Source organism: Protomyctophum bolini (assembly GCF_963924005.1).
Source record: "Protomyctophum bolini genome assembly, chromosome: 6".
NCBI classification, from domain to species: domain Eukaryota; kingdom Metazoa; phylum Chordata; class Actinopteri; order Myctophiformes; family Myctophidae; genus Protomyctophum; species Protomyctophum bolini.
The window spans coordinates 44,306,130-44,327,069 of record NC_137867.1 but is presented as its reverse complement, the minus strand read 5'-3'; the positions used below and the strand labels follow the sequence as shown (position 1 = coordinate 44,327,069).

Genomic DNA, 20,940 nt, shown 5'->3' with positions numbered 1-20,940 from the left:
TTAACATAATTGTCTTGCATACCATGATATTGAGAGGCGCCATGGATCGTTACATTTTCATGGTCTGTATTGTTGTACTTGTCACCATCTGATGAAATATTAAAAGGGAACATGTTTCATTGTGTTAGATACAATTATATTAAATAAGTTGTGGGCATGCATGTTCTCTACACATTCTTTATACTGAAGCACTTTTATCCGACGATTGTGTAATCTTTTCATCTGGTGCCAATTGACCTATAGCTAAGACCCTCCCCAAACTGCTATGGTCCAATCACAGCTAAGCATAACATGGCTTAGACAAACTTCTCCACCAATGGGTTTTCCTATATGATAAAACATTGTTTTTTTTAAAAAGTTTTTTTCCAGTGCATATGGCAGGCCTTGTTGACGGATTTGGAAGAGATGTTGAAGGTCTGGTTCCAAAAATAAACCAGTATTTAAATGTGTAAAATACATGATATTTACATTGGAATGAATGAGCCCGGCTGGAAAGTGTCTGAGTGGGAGAGGGAGAGGCTCAGCTAAAGTGTCTGAGTGGGAGTGGGAGAGGCTCAGCTAAAGGTGTCTGAGTGGGAGAGGGAGAGGCTCAGCTAAAGGTGTCTGAGTGGGAGTGGGAGAGGCTCAGCTAAAGGTGTCTGAGTGGGAGATGGAGAGGCTCAGCTAAAAGTGTCTGAGTGGGAGATGGAGAGGCTCAGCTAAAAGTGTCTGAGTGGGAGAGGGAGAGGCTCAGCTAAAGGTGTCTGAGTGGGAGATGGAGAGGCTCAGCTAAAGTGTCTGAGTGGGAGAGGGAGAGGCTCAGCTAAAGTGTCTGAGTGGGAGAGGGAGAGGCTCAGCTAAAGTGTCTGAGTGGGAGAGGGAGAGGCTCAGCTAAAGTGTCTGAGTGGGAGAGGGAGAGGCTCAGCTAAAGGTGAATAAAGTGTCTGAGTGGGAGAGGGAGAGGCTTAGCTAAAGTGTCTGAGTGGGAGAGGGAGAGGCTCAGCTAAAGTGTCTGAGTGGGAGAGGGAGAGGCTCAGCTAAAGTGTCTGAGTGGGAGAGGGAGAGGCTCAGCTAAAGTGTCTGAGTGGGAGAGGGAGAGGCTCAGCTAAAGTGTCTGAGTGGGAGAGGGAGAGGCTCAGCTAAAGTGTCTGAGTGGGAGAGGGAGAGGCTCAGCTAAAGTGTCTGAGTGGGAGAGGGAGAGGCTCAGCTAAAGTGTCTGAGTGGGAGAGGGAGAGGCTCAGCTAAAGTGTCTGAGTGGGAGAGGGAGAGGCTCAGCTAAAGTGTCTGAGTGGGAGAGGGAGAGGCTCAGCTAAAGTGTCTGAGTGGGAGAGGGAGAGGCTCAGCTAAAGTGTCTGAGTGGGAGAGGGAGAGGCTCAGCTAAAGTGTCTGAGTGGGAGAGGGAGAGGCTCAGCTAAAGTGTCTGAGTGGGAGAGGGAGAGGCTCAGCTAAAGTGTCTGAGTGGGAGAGGGAGAGGCTCAGCTAAAGTGTCTGAGTGGGAGAGGGAGAGGCTCAGCTAAAGTGTCTGAGTGGGAGAGGGAGAGGCTCAGCTAAAGTGTCTGAGTGGGAGAGGGAGAGGCTCAGCTAAAGTGTCTGAGTGGGAGAGGGAGAGGCTCAGCTAAAGTGTCTGAGTGGGAGAGGGAGAGGCTCAGCTAAAGTGTCTGAGTGGGAGAGGGAGAGGCTCAGCTAAAGTGTCTGAGTGGGAGAGGGAGAGGCTCAGCTAAAGGTGAATAAAGTGTCTGAGTGGGAGAGGGAGAGGCTTAGCTAAAGTGTCTGAGTGGGAGAGGGAGAGGCTCAGCTAAAGTGTCTGAGTGGGAGAGGGAGAGGCTCAGCTAAAGTGTCTGAGTGGGAGAGGGAGAGGCTCAGCTAAAGTGTCTGAGTGGGAGAGGGAGAGGCTCAGCTAAAGTGTCTGAGTGGGAGAGGGAGAGGCTCAGCTAAAGTGTCTGAGTGGGAGATGGAGAGGCTCAGCTAAAGGTGAATTGTCTGTGAATGTTTTTTAACCCATTCTGAACGGGAACCCATTTTGGTGTTAGCATCATGTTATGCTTTAGCTATTGAAAAATAGCAGATCTACAAGCTCATAGCGCGCCACCGAGTGGCGCGCTATGAGCTTGTAGGTCTGCTATTTTTGAAAAATCGAAGAACGACTGGACATTTTTAGAATCTGATCTCAGGACAGAATGGGTTAATCAGACCAGTGTGTGTCCTGTGGAAACCTCGTATGAATCTGATCTCAGGTCAGAATGGGTTAACTCAGGTCTAAATGGATTAATTTCCTTAAAAATATAAAAAATAAATATATTATTATTATTATTAATTTATTTTTGCGGACTCAAATCTTTGCTTCCGTTTGGCCAGCCGAGGTGCCTGGTGGAGGGGAAAGGAACTGGTCTCTATACTGCCTCCCCCTGGCCAGCCGAGGTGCCTGGTGGAGGGGAAAGGAACTGGTCTCTATACTGCCTCCCCCTGGCCAGCCGAGGTGCCTGATGGAGGGGAAAGGAACTGGTCTCTATACTGCCTCCCCCTGGCCAGCCGAGGTGCCTGATGGAGGGGAAAGGAACTGGTCTCTATACTGCCTCCCCCTGGCCAGCCGAGGTGCCTGATGGAGGGGAAAGGAACTGGTCTCTATACTGCCTCCCCCTGGCCAGCCGAGGTGCCTGATGGAGGGGAAAGGAACTGGTTGCATTCCATCCACATGCTACGTCCAACCGGGGAAACTCCCCCATCAGGTGAAAAGAACTCCACCTGCATAGGAGGAGGCGTGAGGTCTGTCCGTTGCTCTCCCCAGGTTCGCAGCAGAGGGAGTGTATAGTGCCCAGGATTAATCCTGGGCACTTAGATAATTGACACTGGGTGGAAAAAATGGGTTGCAAAACTGTGGGATTTTATATTATTATTTTTTTGCTTCCGGGTGGGTCCCTGGAACAAAATAATGCGAGATGGGAGCCTTGCATTATTCCTACTATACCATAAGCAGCAGTTGAAGAATTGATCCCAACAGTTGTGTTTGTTGATGGAGGTTCAGGTGTGGCCGTTTGGTTGGTAGACTCAACTGTAACAAAACAAAACAATAAACATTGTTTACCGATTATTGCCAAAAGAAAATCTCATAGACAAGATTATTTCCTTCCGGTGAAAATAATCCCTTTCTGCATGGCCAAAAAGTACATTTTATACGTGTAGTGTGTGTGTGTGTGTGTGTGTGTGTGTGTGTGTGTGTGTGGGGAAAGTAAGGAAAGGAAAGTAGGCTTTCTAATAACACAAGCTACCTTTGTGTTTGTGAGTATAGGATAGGTAAAAACGTGGCTGGTCTGCGTTTCATGCGAGCCAGGCAGAGAAGAGTAGCAGAGCTCTAATGAAGGCATTGGAGCTCTAATGAAGGCATTAGAGCTCTGGATCAGAGATTAGGGAAATACATGTTCAGGTGGGTTCACCAATTCTAGACAATTAGGAGAGAGTAGAGACGATACCATTTTATCAGCTTAAAATGTAGGCCTATAGTGTTCCAGTTGGCACTCTGTTCATGGCTTTGGCACTTCCAATTTGACTTGTTTATCCTGTTCTGTACGAATCCCCTCTCCTGATTTGATATCATTTGTATCCAAATCTGATTTTCTGTTTACTATAAAGAACTGGACAGATACTGTAGGGAGGGAGACCAGAAGCAATGATTACAGCTTCACTTATATTTTAAAATAGCCAAAAAACCCAAAAAAAGACAATCTACAAGGTAGGTCACAACTTCAGAGCTTGTAGCCTAGGTCTGCTGTTTTCAGCACAGGAGACCGTCACAATCAAACACACCCATAAATTCACTCAGCATGCTTAATCTTATGAGGGGGTTTCCCCCCCCCCCCCCTTTCTTTCCACCTTGCATTATAGCTCTTATCAATAATATAAACATAGCATAGGCTAGTCAGTGAATAATAATTCCATTTCCTACCATAAGCAGTAGTTGAATTGATCCCAACAGTTGCGTTTGTTGATGGAGGTTCAAGTGTGGCCGTTTGGTTGGTAGACTCAACTGTAACAAAACAATAAACATTGTTTTCATATGACTCTCCTCTGAATTCACGGTAATTCCCCAACAATACCAAACCTTGCATGTTGTTTAATTCTTACCCCACCAAACACCATGCAACACCATCAATGTGTGCAAGACAACACACGCCAAAGTCAACATGGCTATAGAGTTGTGGTTTGGGCAGGGCTCCTCCAAAGCACTCACCCTGCAGCTCCAGCTGCACGGAAACTGGTGACCTGTAGAATTCTGTGACTCCAGACAGATCGCCACCAAATTACCAATACAGACTCAGAGCAGTGGTGGAAAAAGTAGCCTACCATTAAGAAGTAAAAGTAGCTAAGTAGGCTATACATTTTTACTGGAGTATGATGAATTGAAAACGGTGGACAAGTGTAATGCTTTATGGTGTCGTCCACTCACAGTTAACAGTTTTTGTATTGTTGTGCTTGAAATGTAGGCCTACTGTAATTCTGCAGACTGTTAATAAATACTTCAATCAATCAATCAATCATAACTTTAAGTCTGCAAACGTATGCCTACTGAATAGTGCGCCGCATGTGAAACTATATCGCGCTGTATTTTGATTTTCATTTCATGGTCATTGTCATGTGAGGAGAGAGAGAGAGAGAGAGAGAGAGAGAGAGAGAGAGAGAGAGAGAGAGAGAGAGAGAGAGTGCAGAGAGAGAGAGAGAGAGAGAGAGAGAGAGAGAGTCAGAGAGAGAGAGAGAGAGGGTGCAGAGAGAGAGAGAGAGAGAGAGAGAGAGAGAGAGAGAGAGAGAGAGAGAGAGGTGTGAATGGAATCGTGCGTGCGCATATATACTATACAGTATGGCACATCTCTCTCATGTTTAGGTAATTGTCACAATTACGGCTAAAACTATGAAAGATTTCAAAGATTCCTTTTCAGGCAAACATGCCCACCATAAGATGAATGGGGTTTCTAGGTGTAAGAGTAGTATAAAGTATGTAGGACTAGTAGCTAATTAAAGTAACCTACTAAGCTTTTGGACGGACACACTAAGAACCATGCAGTGGTAGAATACTCACATTATTTTATTTACATTTTTCTTTTACATTGATTGATTGATTCAAGTATTTATTAACAGATTGGAGAATTACAGTACATTTCAAGCACAACTCAATATAAAACTGTTAACTGTGGATGACACCATGATTGCATTACACTTGTTTACAATAGGGTCCACCATGTTCAATTCATCATAACACTTAGAGACGTATAGGCTACTGTACAAATATACACTTCTATATAGCTAAAAAACAGGACAAATCATCATAGGTAAAAGGGGTAAAAAAAAAACATACAGTGAGGGGAAAAAGGGGTGGGTGGGATTCAGATTTTACGGGGGCCAGTTTTGAATTGCAGACGTCCGTATATAGGTGCCCTTTGAGAGCGGTTCTGAAGGAGTCAAGGGACTTTACACAATTTACTTGTGTTAACCCATTTTGGGCTTACAAGCTCAGAGCTTGTAGGTCTGCTATTTTTGAAAATTCGAAGAACGACCGACATAGAAACATAGCTTTTTCAGAAAACTGTCAGGATGTAGAAGACATTTTTAGAATCTGATCTCAGGTCAGGGTTAAAGTATTTTCCCCGTCAGTTGAAAGGAAAAACTTCCAGAAAAAGTGTGCTTCTAAATACTAACTATAAGGTTAAAAACTTTTTGTTCTCCCCAACATCTTGCATGTCTCTGTAGCCCAGATAATATATGACCAATATGGTATTATCTAAACCCAAGGTTACTGCCTGGTCCAAGACCAGTACAGAACAGATATGACCAATATGGTATTATCTAAACCCAAGGTTACTGGTCCAAGACCAGAACAGATAATATGACCAATATGGTATTATCTAAACCCAAGGTTACTGCCTGGTCCAAGACCAGTACAGAACAGATAATATGACCAATATGGTATTATATAAACCCAAGGTTACTGGTCCAAGACCAGTAAAGAACAGATAATATGACCAATATGGTATTATCTAAACCCAAGGTTACTGCCTGGTCCAAGACCAGTAAAGAACAGATAATATGACCAATATGGTATTATCTAAACCCAAGGTCACTGGTCCAAGACCAGTACAGAACAGATAATATGACCAATATGGTATTATCTAAACCCAAGGTCACTGGTCCAAGACCAGTACAGAACAGATAATATGACCAATATGGTATTATCTAAACCCAAGGTCACTGGTCCAAGACCAGTACAGAACAGATAATATGACCAATATGGTATTATCTAAACCCAAGGTCACTGGTCCAAGACCAGTAAAGAACTTTTTCTGTCAACTGTCTGTCACTCTCTACTGTACCTACAGTATGTAGCCTCGGAGACCACGGGCGTTTTGTTTTCAGTATTAAATAGCTATACAGAGTAAAGGAACTACTACTTCATGTTACTACTGTGACTTTTATTAGCATATTGTTATTTTTTTTGTTTTTGTTTTTGCTTGTTTATTCAGAAAGAAGAAGAGAAAAAAAAAAGATTTGAAAAGAAACATGAATATTGCACTGTTCAGTAGAAATGTTGTTTGAGGACCTGTAAAAGGGATGTACATATATTTTTACATTTGTAATTTTTTAATTTAATGGACCAAAGGGTAGACGTAATAAGCCTAGGCTTCAGTCTATACCTTTTTTTTTTCCAGAATAAGAAAATGAAAAAAACTGATGAACTAAGAATGTTTTGTATGGAAAGAAAAAACAAACTAATAAACTAAACTAAACTAAACTAAACTAAACTAAACTAAAAAGAAACACGTCGCGTTGCAAGCTTGTCAATCAGCTATATTTCCTGTGAAAGCTTTCATCACAGAAACAGAAAATACACTAGTAGCCTATATATAGAGCCCTGAGGTATGACTAATATCTAATAGTTAATATCCACCAACACTGTCTAACACTCTAAAAAGTGCCATCCTAATGGATCCCTGCCTGGCCTGCCATGCAGGGACCGTCCTAGGGCCTCCAGATCCCTAAGTCCGCCCCTGGTCCCTGGTGCTTGTAGCGCTGCTTGTTCAGGTGCGTTTGCTTCCATCTCTGTCTGGTCCAGCGGCCGTGGTTGTGGGCCACCTCGTGCAGGAGGTCGACGTGGGCCCCCTCGTGCAGGAGGTCGATGTGGGCCACCTCGTGCAGGAGGTCGATGTGGGCCACCTCGTGCAGGAGGTCGTTGTAAGCGAGGCTGTCGTCACCCGGAGAGACGCCACCACCAGAGGGCGCCGTTGAGCTGAAACTCCCCTGGTCAGTCTGCCTGCTGCTGCCCAGTCCCACCTGCTCCTGTTCATAGGAGACATATAGGACTGTCACGTCAACATGGTTGATATTAACCCATTCTGACCTGAGATCAGATTCAAACGAGGTTTCCACTGGACACACACTGGTCTGATTAACCCATTCTGACCTGAGATCAGATTCTAAAAATGTCAGTCGCTCTTCGATTTTTCAAAAAATAGCAGACCTACAAGCTTGTAGCGCGCCACTCGGTGGCGCGCTACGAGCTTGTAGATCTGCTATTTTTCAATAGCTAAAGCATAACATGATGCTAATACCAAAATGGGTTCCCAGTCAGAATGGGTTAATAAAAGGACTCTGTATTTACAGAGAAAGGAGGGGTGGGAGGCAGAGCATGCTACAAGGTATGTTTTGTTGACGATTCATTCCGATTAGTGATTTATTGAGTGAATTGCTTGGGTACTGAACATTGGAACATAAATAGGCCTACTGTATGATTACATTTCTTTTTAGGCTTTATGAACTAAAATACACAAGGCAGATAAATGACAAATAAATAGGCTACATGTGAGTAGTACATAATGTACTATGGCCAAAATAGACCATATTTCATAATGTCATCATACATTAAAATTTTAAAACAATAAATAAATAATGGAAATAACCGATCCAGGCATTGTGAGGTTGTAGATTGGTTATTTTTCCACTATTTCTGAACCGTTTTCAAAAGATGACTTCATACAGATTAATGTAAACAATTCTGACAACAGCCATATGCATAAATAATTGCAACTCATAATTGTGATCAAGCGATTATGTAATCACTTTGTGACAGGCTTACCTGTTCATTCACCAAAACTCCTCGGTCAGACTCACACGTTTCACGGTTTGCAAACCCTTCAGTGATTTCGGCAGCTCCTTCTTGCAGCGTGACCTCAGCAGCACCACCGTCACGTTCCTCGTCTTCATTCAAGCTGGTCTGACTCTTGTCCTGGCCTTCATCACTCTGCACCCCCCCGGGTAAGGACCGAGGTGGACTTAGGTCAGGTGACCCGGGAGGGTTTAGGTCCTTGTCACCTAGTTTAGAACGAACATCTTCTACTGCTGCCATTTCCTGGGGACCCTCTGTGTCCGTGCGTGGCTGAGACGTTCTCCGTTCTCTGGGAAGTTCATTCGTCTCTGGTGGAGCCATGCTTTGGTCTGGAACTGCAGATGCTACGTCTGATACGCGCGTGTCCTCGACCACATCTGCGCTGTCTGTCTCTGGTATAATCTCACTTGAGTATGATGATTCCAGAGCGCAGACTCTGACACTGCTCTGCGACGATGTGTCGCCGGGAATCGCATCTCTCGTACACACAACCTGCTCCATGTCACCTTCGAACTCCACGTTGTTCAGCTGCTCGGCTTGGCCCCTGAGCTCTGCTTGTAGTGGAAGGTTAGGCGGGTGAACGGTGGCGGTGATATGAAGCCCTTCCTGCTGCTCCGCAGTGCTGCATCTTGCTTGCCATTGAGCCGAGGTGGGTGGCCAGGTGGAGACCCTCGACATGACCTTACCCATCTGACACTGAAGACCCGCTGGACTATCGCGCTGACCTTTGACGGGGTCGATGTTCGGTTTGGAGGGGTCAGTGCCGATGCTGAAGTACGGTACTGCGTCTGACACACGGGGAATGGCTTTGTCAACATCTTCCCATCTGACCACGCCAGTGTCATCTTCGTTCGTGAATTCGGCATTTTCTTCCTGCCCTATTCCAACCTCTTCGGCCTCCCTTCCCAGCTTTGCATTCCCGTCAGCTGTGGTCTCTGTGTTTTCCAAGGGTCCCTCTGTTTTAGCCCCTGCGGCGAGGTGGTCTTTAACTGCGGTACGAGTAGGGGACGTAAGGAGGACGGCGCTGGCTGACTTTGCTCTGGCTCCAGTAATGGGAGTCCTCCAAGCGCTCTCCGAGTTCCACCACGTGGGGCCATAGGGGTCCGTCCTCTCTGGGTCTGAGTTCCACCACGTGGGGCCATAGGGGTCCGTCCTCTCTGGGTCTGCTGGAGTTTCCGGACTCTTGGCTGAGGCTCCGTCGTCTTGGTCGACATTCTCTTTGTCTTCCTCACTCAAAGGTCCAGGCTTCACGCTTTCCCTCTTGCGCTTTCTCCTGTACAGCACTCCCAGAAAACATGTCACGCACAGCAGCACACACAGGGCCACTGCAAAGGAGAAAAACAGAGTTAATAATGAACTGACCTGATGTACAATACACTGATTATGTCTTCCATCTCAGCTACTGAGCATTTTAAATCAGCAGTTCCCAAACAATAAGTTGGACCCATAATATGTGTGGTGCGTGCGTGCGTGCGAGTTTGGGTACCATGCAGGAAGACTATATGGGTCTGGAACGTTTTTGGAACCGCTGTCTTATAAGTAACATCAGATTGAGTATGAAGCTGGTATGAAAAATAAAAACTAAATACCAATGACTCCAATGAGTGTGGGCACTGTGATGGACTTTCCTGTGGGCCTAAGTTGAAGGGTGAACATTTCTGTAGGCGTGGGTTGCAGGGTGGTCTCTGGCGGTGAAGGTGGTGTTGTGGAGGTCCCATTAGGCAGGGTGGTCTCTGGCGGTGAAGGTGGTGTTGTGGAGGTCCCATTAGGCAGGGTGGTCTCTGGCGGTGAAGGTGGTGTTGTGGAGGTCCCATTAGGCAGGGTGGTCTCTGGCGGTGAAGGTGGTGTTGTGGAGCTCCCACATGCTGCTGTGTTCCACACAGGCTGACCCAGCAGGGAGGAAGGACTCCCGCAGGTGACTTCCATCGCCCTCTCCAGCAGAGATCTGCTCTGAAGATCTGAGGGAAGGAGATATACGTGTACACGTTTCCAGAGGCCCTCCCCCAAACAGCAGTGGTTCCCAAAGTGGGGTCCTTGAGGGAGTTCCAGGGGTCCCCAGCTAAATGATAGTTTGGAACTAAATGGACCCTTACCATGTAACTGCAGTGTACATAATTATGGAACAAAATGGATGCTCCATCTGGTTCCATTTGTATTGTAGTTATGGCCTGGGGGCCCTTGAAATTAAAAGGTTTGAGAACCCTAGGAAATGGAATTGTATAGCTAGACATGAAGTCCACATACCAACTCTGACAGTGTGGTAACTCTATTCCGGAAAACGGAACTAGTGTATGTCATGTGTGACATCATCGTCATACACGGAAGTTATGCGGGAACGCCTACTGAGTGGCCTTGACAGCCCATACTGTACATCCAAACAGAAAAAGTCTTATCGGATTGCATTATTAAACGATGTTAAGCGACGTTAAACTCACTTTGGCACCTCTATGCATGACATACCCTCTATTCTGGGGTGACTTGCAAGTATAATAGTGTTTATTTGGTTTAACCACATGAACGTAACAATAACAGATCTACAGCCGTCACTTGTAGGTCCATTTTTGCAGAATGTTTTCCTACTTTTGCTTTTGACTGTTTGCTTATCATGACATACACAGAATATAGGGATGCTAGGGTTCATGTTTAGGACACAGACCTTTGAGGAAGTCAACAAAGTCCTCCACGCCACAGGAGCAGTTCCATGGGTTTCCGTCCAGCCTTATGCTGGCCGAGCCGAGAGGCCTGAACACCTCTGGGTCGACCCGCGTCAGTCTGTTTCCAGACAGGTCCAGATGAGCCAGGCCGCTCTGCAGGACGAAACTACCGGCGTGGACAGCTCTGATCCGGTTCTTGGCCAGGTTCAGAAGAGTAAGCCCAGTGAGCCCGCCAAACGTGGACCCGTCCAGAACCTCGACGCGGTTCTCCGCCAGGCTGAGTGCCTTAAGGGCGGCCGGTCGGTCGAGCCAGGCCGGGTCGACCCGGGCGAGGCCGTTCTGATCCAGGGTGAGGTTCTGGAGCTGCCGAAAGGAGCCCAGCGCCCCGGCGGCCATGGCGGTGACCCCGGCCCCGTTGATGGTGAGCCTGGTGACGGAGGCCAGGTTGTCGCTGCGGAATGCGGTGGAGTTGATCTGGCCGACGTCCTTCAGAATCATCACCAAGGACAAATAACCCGCGCTGAAAGCTGAGTGCAGAGATACAGAAGCAGTGTATTGATTTGTGAAATTCAATTAAATTAAATACGTTTTGCTTTGTACCAATATAATTCATATGAAGCAAAAGGTAATATTGAATGTGTGTCTTTTTTATCAACTTTAACGTTTAACCACAAAAACAATTATTTTGGAAATAGACGATCAAGCTCACGTGAGCTTGTAGAGCTACTTCATTTAATTCAACATTGGGTGGGACCTCAGGGTTAAAGAGGTTAATCAAAGAAAGATAGAAAGAAGATTTTAACAAAAAACTAAGGTTTTACTTGATGGAACTTCCTGGCAGATCATTGTGATGCCATCTAATGTACAAGCACGGCCCAGGTCCCAAACTACACATACCAGCAGCAACGCAAGGCCAGGGACACAAACTGTAGATACAAGAGGAATTAACATGACATTTTTCAATATATATATATTTTTGGCTTAATATTTCATAATTTAGCTGAGAAAATGTAACAAATGTTAACAAAACTTACAATTCATGATAGACGGTGTGCGCACTCTGGGCGAGGGATCTAATGAGTCAGATAAAAAAATAAAAAATAAAGAATCTGGACTGGGCTAAACACGTCTAGTCTAGAGAGACATGCTGTCGATGGCGGTGTGGTGAACCTGCAAGTTGACTATAAATGCCAGACATGTCGTTGCCATGACATGTCTTCAGTTTACCATGGTTATGACCACAGGCGTTCAAGCACCGCTTCTCAACATGGGGTCTGGGGACCGACCACCCCCCCCCCCAGTGGTCCAAATGGACAAACGTCTGTGACGGGTTTACAAATGAACCAAATGGACACTGACTGGTCCATTTGGTTCCATATGTACACTCTTTAGAGTTAAATTAACACTGAGGATTTTATATAGTTTAGATTGTGGACTGTGTGAGAGAGAGAGAGAGAGAGAGAGAAATGGGGTTCTGTGGTCTAATAATGCTGCTTACCACAGTGGGGGGTCCTTGAAATTAAAAAGGTTGAGAATCACTGAGGTAAACTTTATAACTATACTGGAACCCGACTGAGGATTTTTTTACAGAGTAGATTGTACTCTGTAAAATCCTCAGTGTTGATTTAAATCCATGACTCTTTAGCACTGTTCAGTTACGGACCTTGAAGGGTCCCGGGGACCACATGTTGAGCACCAGTGCGTTAAGGCGTGACGCCCTGCTGTTACGGACCTTGAAGGGTCCCGGGGACCACATGTTGAGCACCAGTGCGTTAAGGCGTGACCCCCTGCTGTTACAGTTGGTTTGAGTGGAAGGCAGTTACAGCTCTGAGGGAGGCCTGAAGTCACCCAATGGAAACGAAGACATTTTCTATCAGTCCTTAAGAGGTGTGAGCAAGCCTGTGAGACATTCGTTTTAGCCCACTTAAACCCTATATAAACTAGAAAGGTTTATAATGGTTTATGAAATGTTTATGATAGTTTTATTTTTTCTTAAAACAAAGAAAATATTTTCACCTCAAAAGGTGGTGACTGTGACAGGTCGTGCTAATGTTCAAAAGGGGATCCTTTGTTAATATAATCAAAGGGCCCCACACTGTCATTAGACTGTCTGTCCCGATTTTTTTTTTTTTTATAAAATTTGAACATTTCCCCAAAAAAGCAACACTAGGCTTGTGGTTAAACACTAAATTATTAAAAAGAAATAAGAGTTAATGGATGCACTACTGTAGGTTCTTGTGAAAAGTGAATATGCCACTCATGTGATGGTGGTGAGCAGTTATTGTTTAGGTGGTGTTTGGTGCCCAAAATCCATAACAGAAACAATGGTGAGTCACACAAAATAATGGACAAATTAAATCATGACAAAATAATTAAAAAAAAAAGAAAAATGTTTTCTCGTTTCTTTTATTTAATGGAAAATGTATAGTGTTTCAGTGCTTCCTGTTCTTAAAATAAATAGGTGGTATTTATGGGAATCAAAGATAAAAATAAAATCAACATGATGAAGAGTACACTAGTGTAACAAAAACGGTGACCAATGCCAAATACAATCGTTTAGTAAACATAAAATGAACACACCTGCGTACGTACAATAGAAAGATGTATCAAAAAAATTATAATAAAAATCTAAATGCAGCAACAAAATGATGATAAATCAAGTATTCAACGTAGTTTGTTTTTTTTGGAGACAGCAGTAGTATCAATGGATGCCCTTCAGGGTTTACTGGTCAGGATTATTCAATCTTTAGTGTTTGGTTTAGTTCCACGACAGGTTCCTGCACAACAGCAGTTTTTTTTTTAAAGACAATACCATGGTCATTAGTTCACACACATAGTTTTTTGTATGCCCGTAAAAATAATAATAAAGTAATGCTTAATTATTCTCCGTGGTACACGGCGGAGTCGCGTGGCGAAAATATCGGATCTACAAGTTAAGTTCACAAGCTTGCAGTGGCCGCTATTTCCGCCGTGCGACGGCGCGGTACGACAGAGTACAACAGCGGGCTTAATTAAAGTGCACGTGCAACACTTGGTGGTTGTTCTGCAGGCCAACAAAGGTTCCTAAAAAGCACTTGGATGTGAAAGAACATACAGAGAAGACAGACAGACAGACAGACAGACAGACAATGTGGCAGTGTTTGTTGACACATTGGAGGAATGTTCTTTAATGTCGGTAAATAATTGAACCACAGCCCCACCCCCCCCCCACCCCCGACCGAACGAAGCCCCTCCAACCCAACACACAGTAACCCATTATGAATATATCAAATACTGTCATTCAAACGGAGGGTTACGAGGGGACAAAATGCACAACAAGAGTATGCAGCTCTCTGATGGGGGGAACGGGGGGGGTAAAAGGAAGCGGTTGGAGGTGGAGGGGCGGATGGGAGTACATGGCGTGGTAGAAGCCTTCGACACGTGTTCATGAGTGAGTGCACCTTTAATACAGCACAGTTCAAGAGTGTGTCCACTGGAGGGAGACAGAGAGATCCAGCGTGTGTGAGAGAGAGAGAGAGAGACAGAGAGAGAGAGACAGAGAGACAGAGAGACAGAGAGAGAAAGAGAGACAGAGAGAGAGAGACAGAGAGACAGAGAGAGAAAGAGAGAGAGAGACAGAGATAGAGAGAAAGAGAGAGAGAGAGACAGAGATAGAGAGACAGAGACAAAAACCACGACTAAACTCTAAACGTCAGAGAATTCCCGTTATGATGAAAGCACATAACATCGGCTTAAACACGAAACCACGTTGCTTTTAAAAAAAAAGAAAAAAGAAAAGAAATAACAGACAATGTTGTACCAAAGCCTATCATTCGCCCCCTTTCGTCACCCTCACTAAAAGGATGGTTTGAAACTGATAAAAGCAGAAGTACTTTATATATAAAATGGATCACCTCATTCTTTAGGTGTTTTTCTTAGCTATACCCATTACCCATTACCCAGTCTTAGCTATACCCATTACCCAGTACCCAGTCTTAGCTATACCCATTACCCAGTCTTAGCTATACCCATTACCCATTACCCAGTCTTAGCTATACCCATTACCCAGTACCCAGTGCTACACAGACCAGCGTCTAGTTGATTTTTTGATTTGTTTTTAAAGCGGCTGAATAAATAGACGAGTACCATGATGCATGAAAGGCCAACAGACGTCAGGGGGAGCTGGGCGTCCCCCCCATGGAGGGGACAGTTCAGGGGGAGCTGGGCGTCTGGGCGTCCCCCCCATGGAGGGGACAGTTCAGTCCCCCATGGAGGGGACAGTTCAGTCCCCCATGGAGGGGACAGTTCAGGGGGAGCTGGGCGTCTGGGCGTCCCCCCCATGGAGGGGACAGTTCAGTCCCCCATGGAGGAGACAGTTCAGTCCCCCATGGAGGGGACAGTTCAGTCCCCCATGGAGGGGACAGTTCAGTCCCCCATGGAGGAGACAGTTCAGTCCCCCATGGAGGGGACAGTTCAGTCCCCCATGGAGGGGACAGTTCAGTCCCCCATGGAGGGGACAGTTCAGGGGGAGCTGGGGGTCTGGGCGTCCCCCCCATGGAGGGGACAGTTCAGGGCAGCAGGTTCGCAGACTCGTGGTGAGGCAAGAATGGCGATGCCGGTCTGATTTAACCGTTACTATTAGTCCAGAACTCCAGTGGTTATCAAACGTTTATTTATTTATTTCAAGGGCCGCCCCCCATAACCAAGTGTACAAAATGGAACAATTTGGAACCTTGAGGATCCACTTTGAAAACCCCAGCATTAGTCCACTCTTAGGAGAGGAGCGCTTCAATCCCCGCCCCCCCAAAAAAGGGGGATGTATTCCGTGTCCCTCGTCGGCAAGCCCAGGTTCTGCTGCCAACGTTTTCTCCTTTGTCAAAAAAAAAGAAGAAATAAAAGAGGCGTATTGAAGGCAAGGATTGTAGAGCTGCAGCTGAGCTCTCGGCCGCGACAGTGCCAAACCAATAAATACTCAAGTAAATAAAAAGAAGATCCACCACATGAGAGACAGAAGAGGAAGGAAACGCCACATGCTGGAGTCGCGGTCATGGTAGAAACATGGGAGCACCTGAACAGAAGGCATTGAGGTCACATGATGGAAGCGGGTTTTTACGCCATACCGTTTTAAACCTCTAGATGGCGTTTTCCCTTTGCTTGGACGAGTCTCACAGAACACCCGGTGACGCGGTAGGATTTCCCATGTGCCCCGGCGTCGTAGCGTACCCTCGGTCCTGCCTACAGGCGACCGCGTGTCCGTAAGCGTGGCGTCCGGCTAGGCTTCCAGAGCAACAAGCGGTATAAGCTAGGCTAGGCTAGGCAGGGGGCGGGGCGGTGTGGGGGACGTCAATGCGGTCTATCCAGGAGGTCAAAACGAGCACGATGATCGGAGTCCTAATGATGTGGGAGCGGTGGAGACGATTGTTTAGTTGCTTTTTTTTCCTTCCTTCTTTGTTTTAAGATCCTTCTCGTCTCTGAGGCCGTTACTTGGCGCTCTTCTTTGGCACGGTGCCCCTCTTGGCCTGCCACAGGTGGTTGTGGATGGTCAGGGCGTCCACGCTGACCGACACCGTCTTGGCGGGGATGACGGTGAACTGCTTGCGGTCGGAGCTGTACTTGTACAGCTTGTCGATCATCTTGCGGCCGATGCTCTTGGGCCCGGTGCCGGTCAGCTTGGCGATCTCCTCCGTGTCGGGGAAGAAGGAGTAGAGCGCGCGGAACTGGCAGCCGCCGTCGCGGAACAGGATCATCAGGTGGTTGGACTCGCACTTCTCCAACTCCTGGTGGCGGAGCGGAGACGTTTGTTTAAAAGTCAATTTACGCTTCGAGAAACAAGTGTCTTCTCTCTCACACACACACACACACACACACACACACACACACACACACTGAGGCTGTCCCCGAACATTCAGGGTTCGAATGTTCGCTCGTTAGGGTTGGCACTCAAATCTTAATTTATGGCCTTGAACCATTCGTTTTTTTATTTTTTATTATTATAATTTTTTATTATTATAATATTTATTTATTTTACTCTGAAATATTTCTCGGCGAGAATGCGATATGCATAATAAGAGTACTATGTTCATGTTGTGTTTACAATAATTTGAAAGTCCTGCATGACACTAACACAGTGACACATACACACACACACCGTCACACACACTATGCCCACTTCACTTCAATGCGCTTCTGAGAGCACACAGGTGAAACAAATTAATGAACGAGAAAGCTACACTGCAGCTGTACAGTTAGGCTACTCATAATTAACATTTTTTGGGGGCTGCTTGAAAAGTCATGGCTCATTTTGAAACCTGGTGCAAATCATTTTCGCGGAGCACAGCAGTTACTTGACGCTCTGTGTGTGTGTGCGCGCGCACGCGTGTGTGTGTTGAGAGAGAGAGAGAGGGGGAGACGTGCTGCGCTATGATCATGTTCAAGACGGATATCTCGTGTTGTCATTATAGTGTAAAGTAAAGACGGTTGTATCCGATTCCACACTCAAAATGCACACCTTCTCTGTCGGCCAACCCGGTAGCAACCCTCACCAACCCCTGATGAACTTAACCATTATTTCACTGACAGTCTATGCAACGTCACCCCGGAGGATCTATTCATGAATTGCAGCCTGGTTAAAAGCACTCGGAGAAATTAATTAATTAGAACCAATTAACCAAATGGTTCGGATGTTCGCTCGAAAACTCCTGACAAAGTTCGAGTCCTAAAAACAGGGCTAGGGTACAGCCTTAACACACACACACAGTCACACGCGCACACACACACACACACACACACACACAGTCACACGTTGGCTATTCAAAAATAGTAGATCTGCGTGCAAGCTTATCCATGTGCTATGAAAACATTTTTTAAAGATAACATCATTACACAAGTCTTGTCATCTGGGGGTCCCTGGCACTAAACATTTTTAGATGGAGTTCCCTGGCACTAAACATTTGTAGATGGAGGTCCCTGGCACTAAACATTTGTAGATGGGGGTCTGTGTCCAAAATACATATTGATAAGGGCCCGGGGGTCCTTGACATCAAAAGCCATAGTCTGAAGACTGGTCTCTTCAGACTCCGTCTTAGCCCGTACCCCTGTAGCGCTTGCCCTAGCCTTGACGACCTTGCAAAGGCAAAGGCCACGCAAACGCTAACGATTTAATTTAGATGGCATGTTATGTAGACAGACAACCTGGCATCCTATAATGTTTATAGTTTCAATGTACGGATATTCTACCGTTAGACTGATGATAGGTTTTGGTTTACTTATGATCCTGGAGTACTATTTTATATGCATTTGATGTATTACCATGTGTTGTTCTTGGTTACTGTAAATTGCTCTGGATTGAGAGCGCCTGCTAAATTCATGAATTGTAAATGGTTTGATAACCACTGATCTGGGATATTTATATAACATTGAATGTGAGTGAGAAATGTTCAGTCCTAGTGTGGGCTCTGACCTCTAGGATCTGGTTCTTCTGCGGCTCGTTGACCTTTCCCGCCAGGCAGCAGTGTGCGATGGCGTTGTGGATGATTGGCTTGTTGGACTTGGCGCTTGGTTCCTTGAACAGCTTGGGACCTAAATAAAATCAGTTCAGACACAGTGTAAACCTCTTGAACAGCTTGGGACCTAAATAAAATCAGTTCAGACACAGTGTAAACCTCTTGAACAGCTTGGGACCTAAAGAAAATCAGTTCAGACACAGTGTAAACCTCTTGAACAGCTTGGAAGCTAAATAAAATCAGTTCAGACACAGTGTAAACCTCTTGAACAGCTTGGGACCTAACGAAAATCAGTTCAGACCCAAACAGTAGGTCGGGATTTGTGGGATGCAGACACATTGTTTATCGTTATGGGTCCCCTTATTTTTTTTGTTTGCTACATTTGCTTTTTAATTATTGTTAAAACATTTTCAGAAAACATTCACCCAAAAAAAAGTTATTTCACATAAAAGTTATTTCACATAAAAAATAAAAAATAAAGATTGTCTACTCAGGCTTATGTGAACACCTTGGACAGTTTTTAACCCATTCTGACCGGGCACCCATTTTGGTGTTAGCATCATGTTATGCTTTAGCTATTGAAAAATAGCAGATCTACAAGCTCATAGCGCGCCACCGAGTGGCGCGATATGAGCTTGTAGGTCTGCTATTTTTGAAAAATTCGAAGAACGACTGACATTTTTAGAATCTGATCTCAGGTCAGAATGGGTTAATCAGACCAGTTTGTGTCCCGTGGAAACCTCGTATGAATCTGATCTCAGGTCAGAATGGGTTAAGTTGCTCGATTCAGTATTTAGCACAAAAAAAAGAGTGGTGTATTTAAACTTTTGCCAATGAGAGTCGTGCCTTGGTCTCGTCTTTTTTTTGTGTGCATCAATTCTGTCACCCACTAGTTGTACCAGAGAGGCACATCAATTCATGTTTTCTTTCATTTAGCGTTTTCATTCACTTTTAATAATTATTTTAGATTTTTCCGTCTTCCTCCAAGGAGGTTATTTTCCAAAACAATTACCGTAATTTCAGGACTATAAAAAGGTATTAAAAATAAATTAAAAAAGTAATTAAAGAAAACACGGCTCCCTCTCACGTATTAGAATAAAATAAAATATCAGTCACCAAAAAAAAGGATGGGTATTTTCAATGAATCCATCATGGTTAAAATGGAGTTTGTATATTATGTATATTATTTTAAAACCCATTTTAGGCGGAAACCCCTTTTGGTGTTTTAAACATTATTATAATTTAGCTATTGAAAAATAGCAGATCTACAAGCTCATAGCGCGCCACCGAGTGGCGCGCTACGAGCTTGTAGGTCTGCTATTTTTGAAAAATTGTGAAAATATTTATTTCAGAAAACTGGAGGATTTAGAAGAATTCTTTTTTAATTTCGAGGTCAGGCCTAAATGGGTTAGGAAGGGTTTCCTTGGTGCACTGACCGCCCAGAGAACTATTTTAGGAAGGGTTTCCTTGGTGCACTGACCGCCCAGAGAACTATTTTAGGAGGGTTTCCTTGGTGCACTGACCGCCCAGAGAACTATTTTAGGAGGGTTTCCTTGGTGCACTGACCCCCCAGAGAACTATTTTAGGAGGGTTTCCTTGGTGCACTGACCGCCCAGAGAACTATTTTAGGAGGGTTTCCTTGGTGCACTGACCGCCCAGAGAACTATTTTAGGAGGGTTTCCTTGGTGCACTGACCGCCCAGAGAACTATTTTAGGAGGGTTTCCTTGGTGCACTGACCGCCCAGAGAACTATTTTAGAAGGGTTTCCTTGGTGCACTGACCGCCCAGAGAACTATTTTAGGAGGGTTCCCTTGGTGCACTGACCGCCCAGAGAACTATTTTAGAAGGGTTTCCTTGGTGCACTGACCGCCCAGAGAACTATTTTAGGAGGGTTCCCTTGGTGCACTGACCGCCCAGAGAACTATTTTAGGAGGGTTCCCTTGGTGCACTGACCGCCCAGAGAACTATTTTAGGAGGGTTTCCTTGGTGCACTGACCGCCCAGAGAACTATTTTAGAAGGGTTTCCTTGGTGCACTGTCCCCCCAGAGAACTATTTTAGGAGGGTTTCCTTGGTGCACTGACCGCCCAGAGAGCACTGACCGCCCAGAGAACTATTTTAGGAAGGGTTCCCTTGGTGCACTGACCGCCCAGAGAACTATTTTAGGAGGGTTTCCTTGGTGCACTGACCGCCCAGAGAACTATTTTAGGAAGGGTTCCCTTGGTGCACTGACCGCTCAGAGAACTATTTTAGGAGGGTTTCCTTGGTGCACTGACCGCCCAGAGAGCACTGACCGCCCAGAGAACTATTTTAGGAAGGGTTCCCTTGGTGCACTGACCGGTGTATTCCGCCATGGAGGTGATGGAAGACGCCGTGGAGCCGTTGTCCCAGTCTCTCTCCGTCGTGCGGCTGGTGTTCCGGCTGCCGGGGAAGGACTCTACCGAGTCACAGCTGCAACACACAGGATTATAGAAATATACACATTACAATACATATGAAAACATAACTGGGAAGGACTCTACCGAGTCACAGCTGCAACACACAGGATTATAGAAATATAAACATTACAATACATATGAAAACATAACTGGGAAGGACTCTGCCGAGTCACAGCTGCAACACACAGGATTATAGAAATATAAACATTACAATACACATGAAAACATAACTGGGAAGGACTCT

General features: G+C 45.4%; 1 protein-coding gene across 3 annotated transcripts in view; it reads right to left on the bottom strand.

Moving 5' to 3' along the window:
- Positions 1–14,021: 14,021 nt before the first annotated feature.
- camsap1b (calmodulin regulated spectrin-associated protein 1b) overlaps positions 14,022–20,940 on the bottom strand; it is a 61,053-nt gene continuing 54,134 nt past the window's right edge. For all 3 annotated transcript variants that reach the window (XM_080766401.1, XM_080766402.1, XM_080766403.1), the window contains 3 exons: positions 20,597–20,709; positions 18,218–18,336; positions 14,022–16,535 (listed from right to left, as the gene is read on the bottom strand). In XM_080766401.1, coding sequence (XP_080622527.1) covers positions 16,239–16,535; positions 18,218–18,336; positions 20,597–20,709 — 529 coding nt within the window. In that variant the 3' untranslated portion in view covers positions 14,022–16,238. The remainder of the gene's footprint in view (positions 16,536–18,217; positions 18,337–20,596; positions 20,710–20,940) is intronic.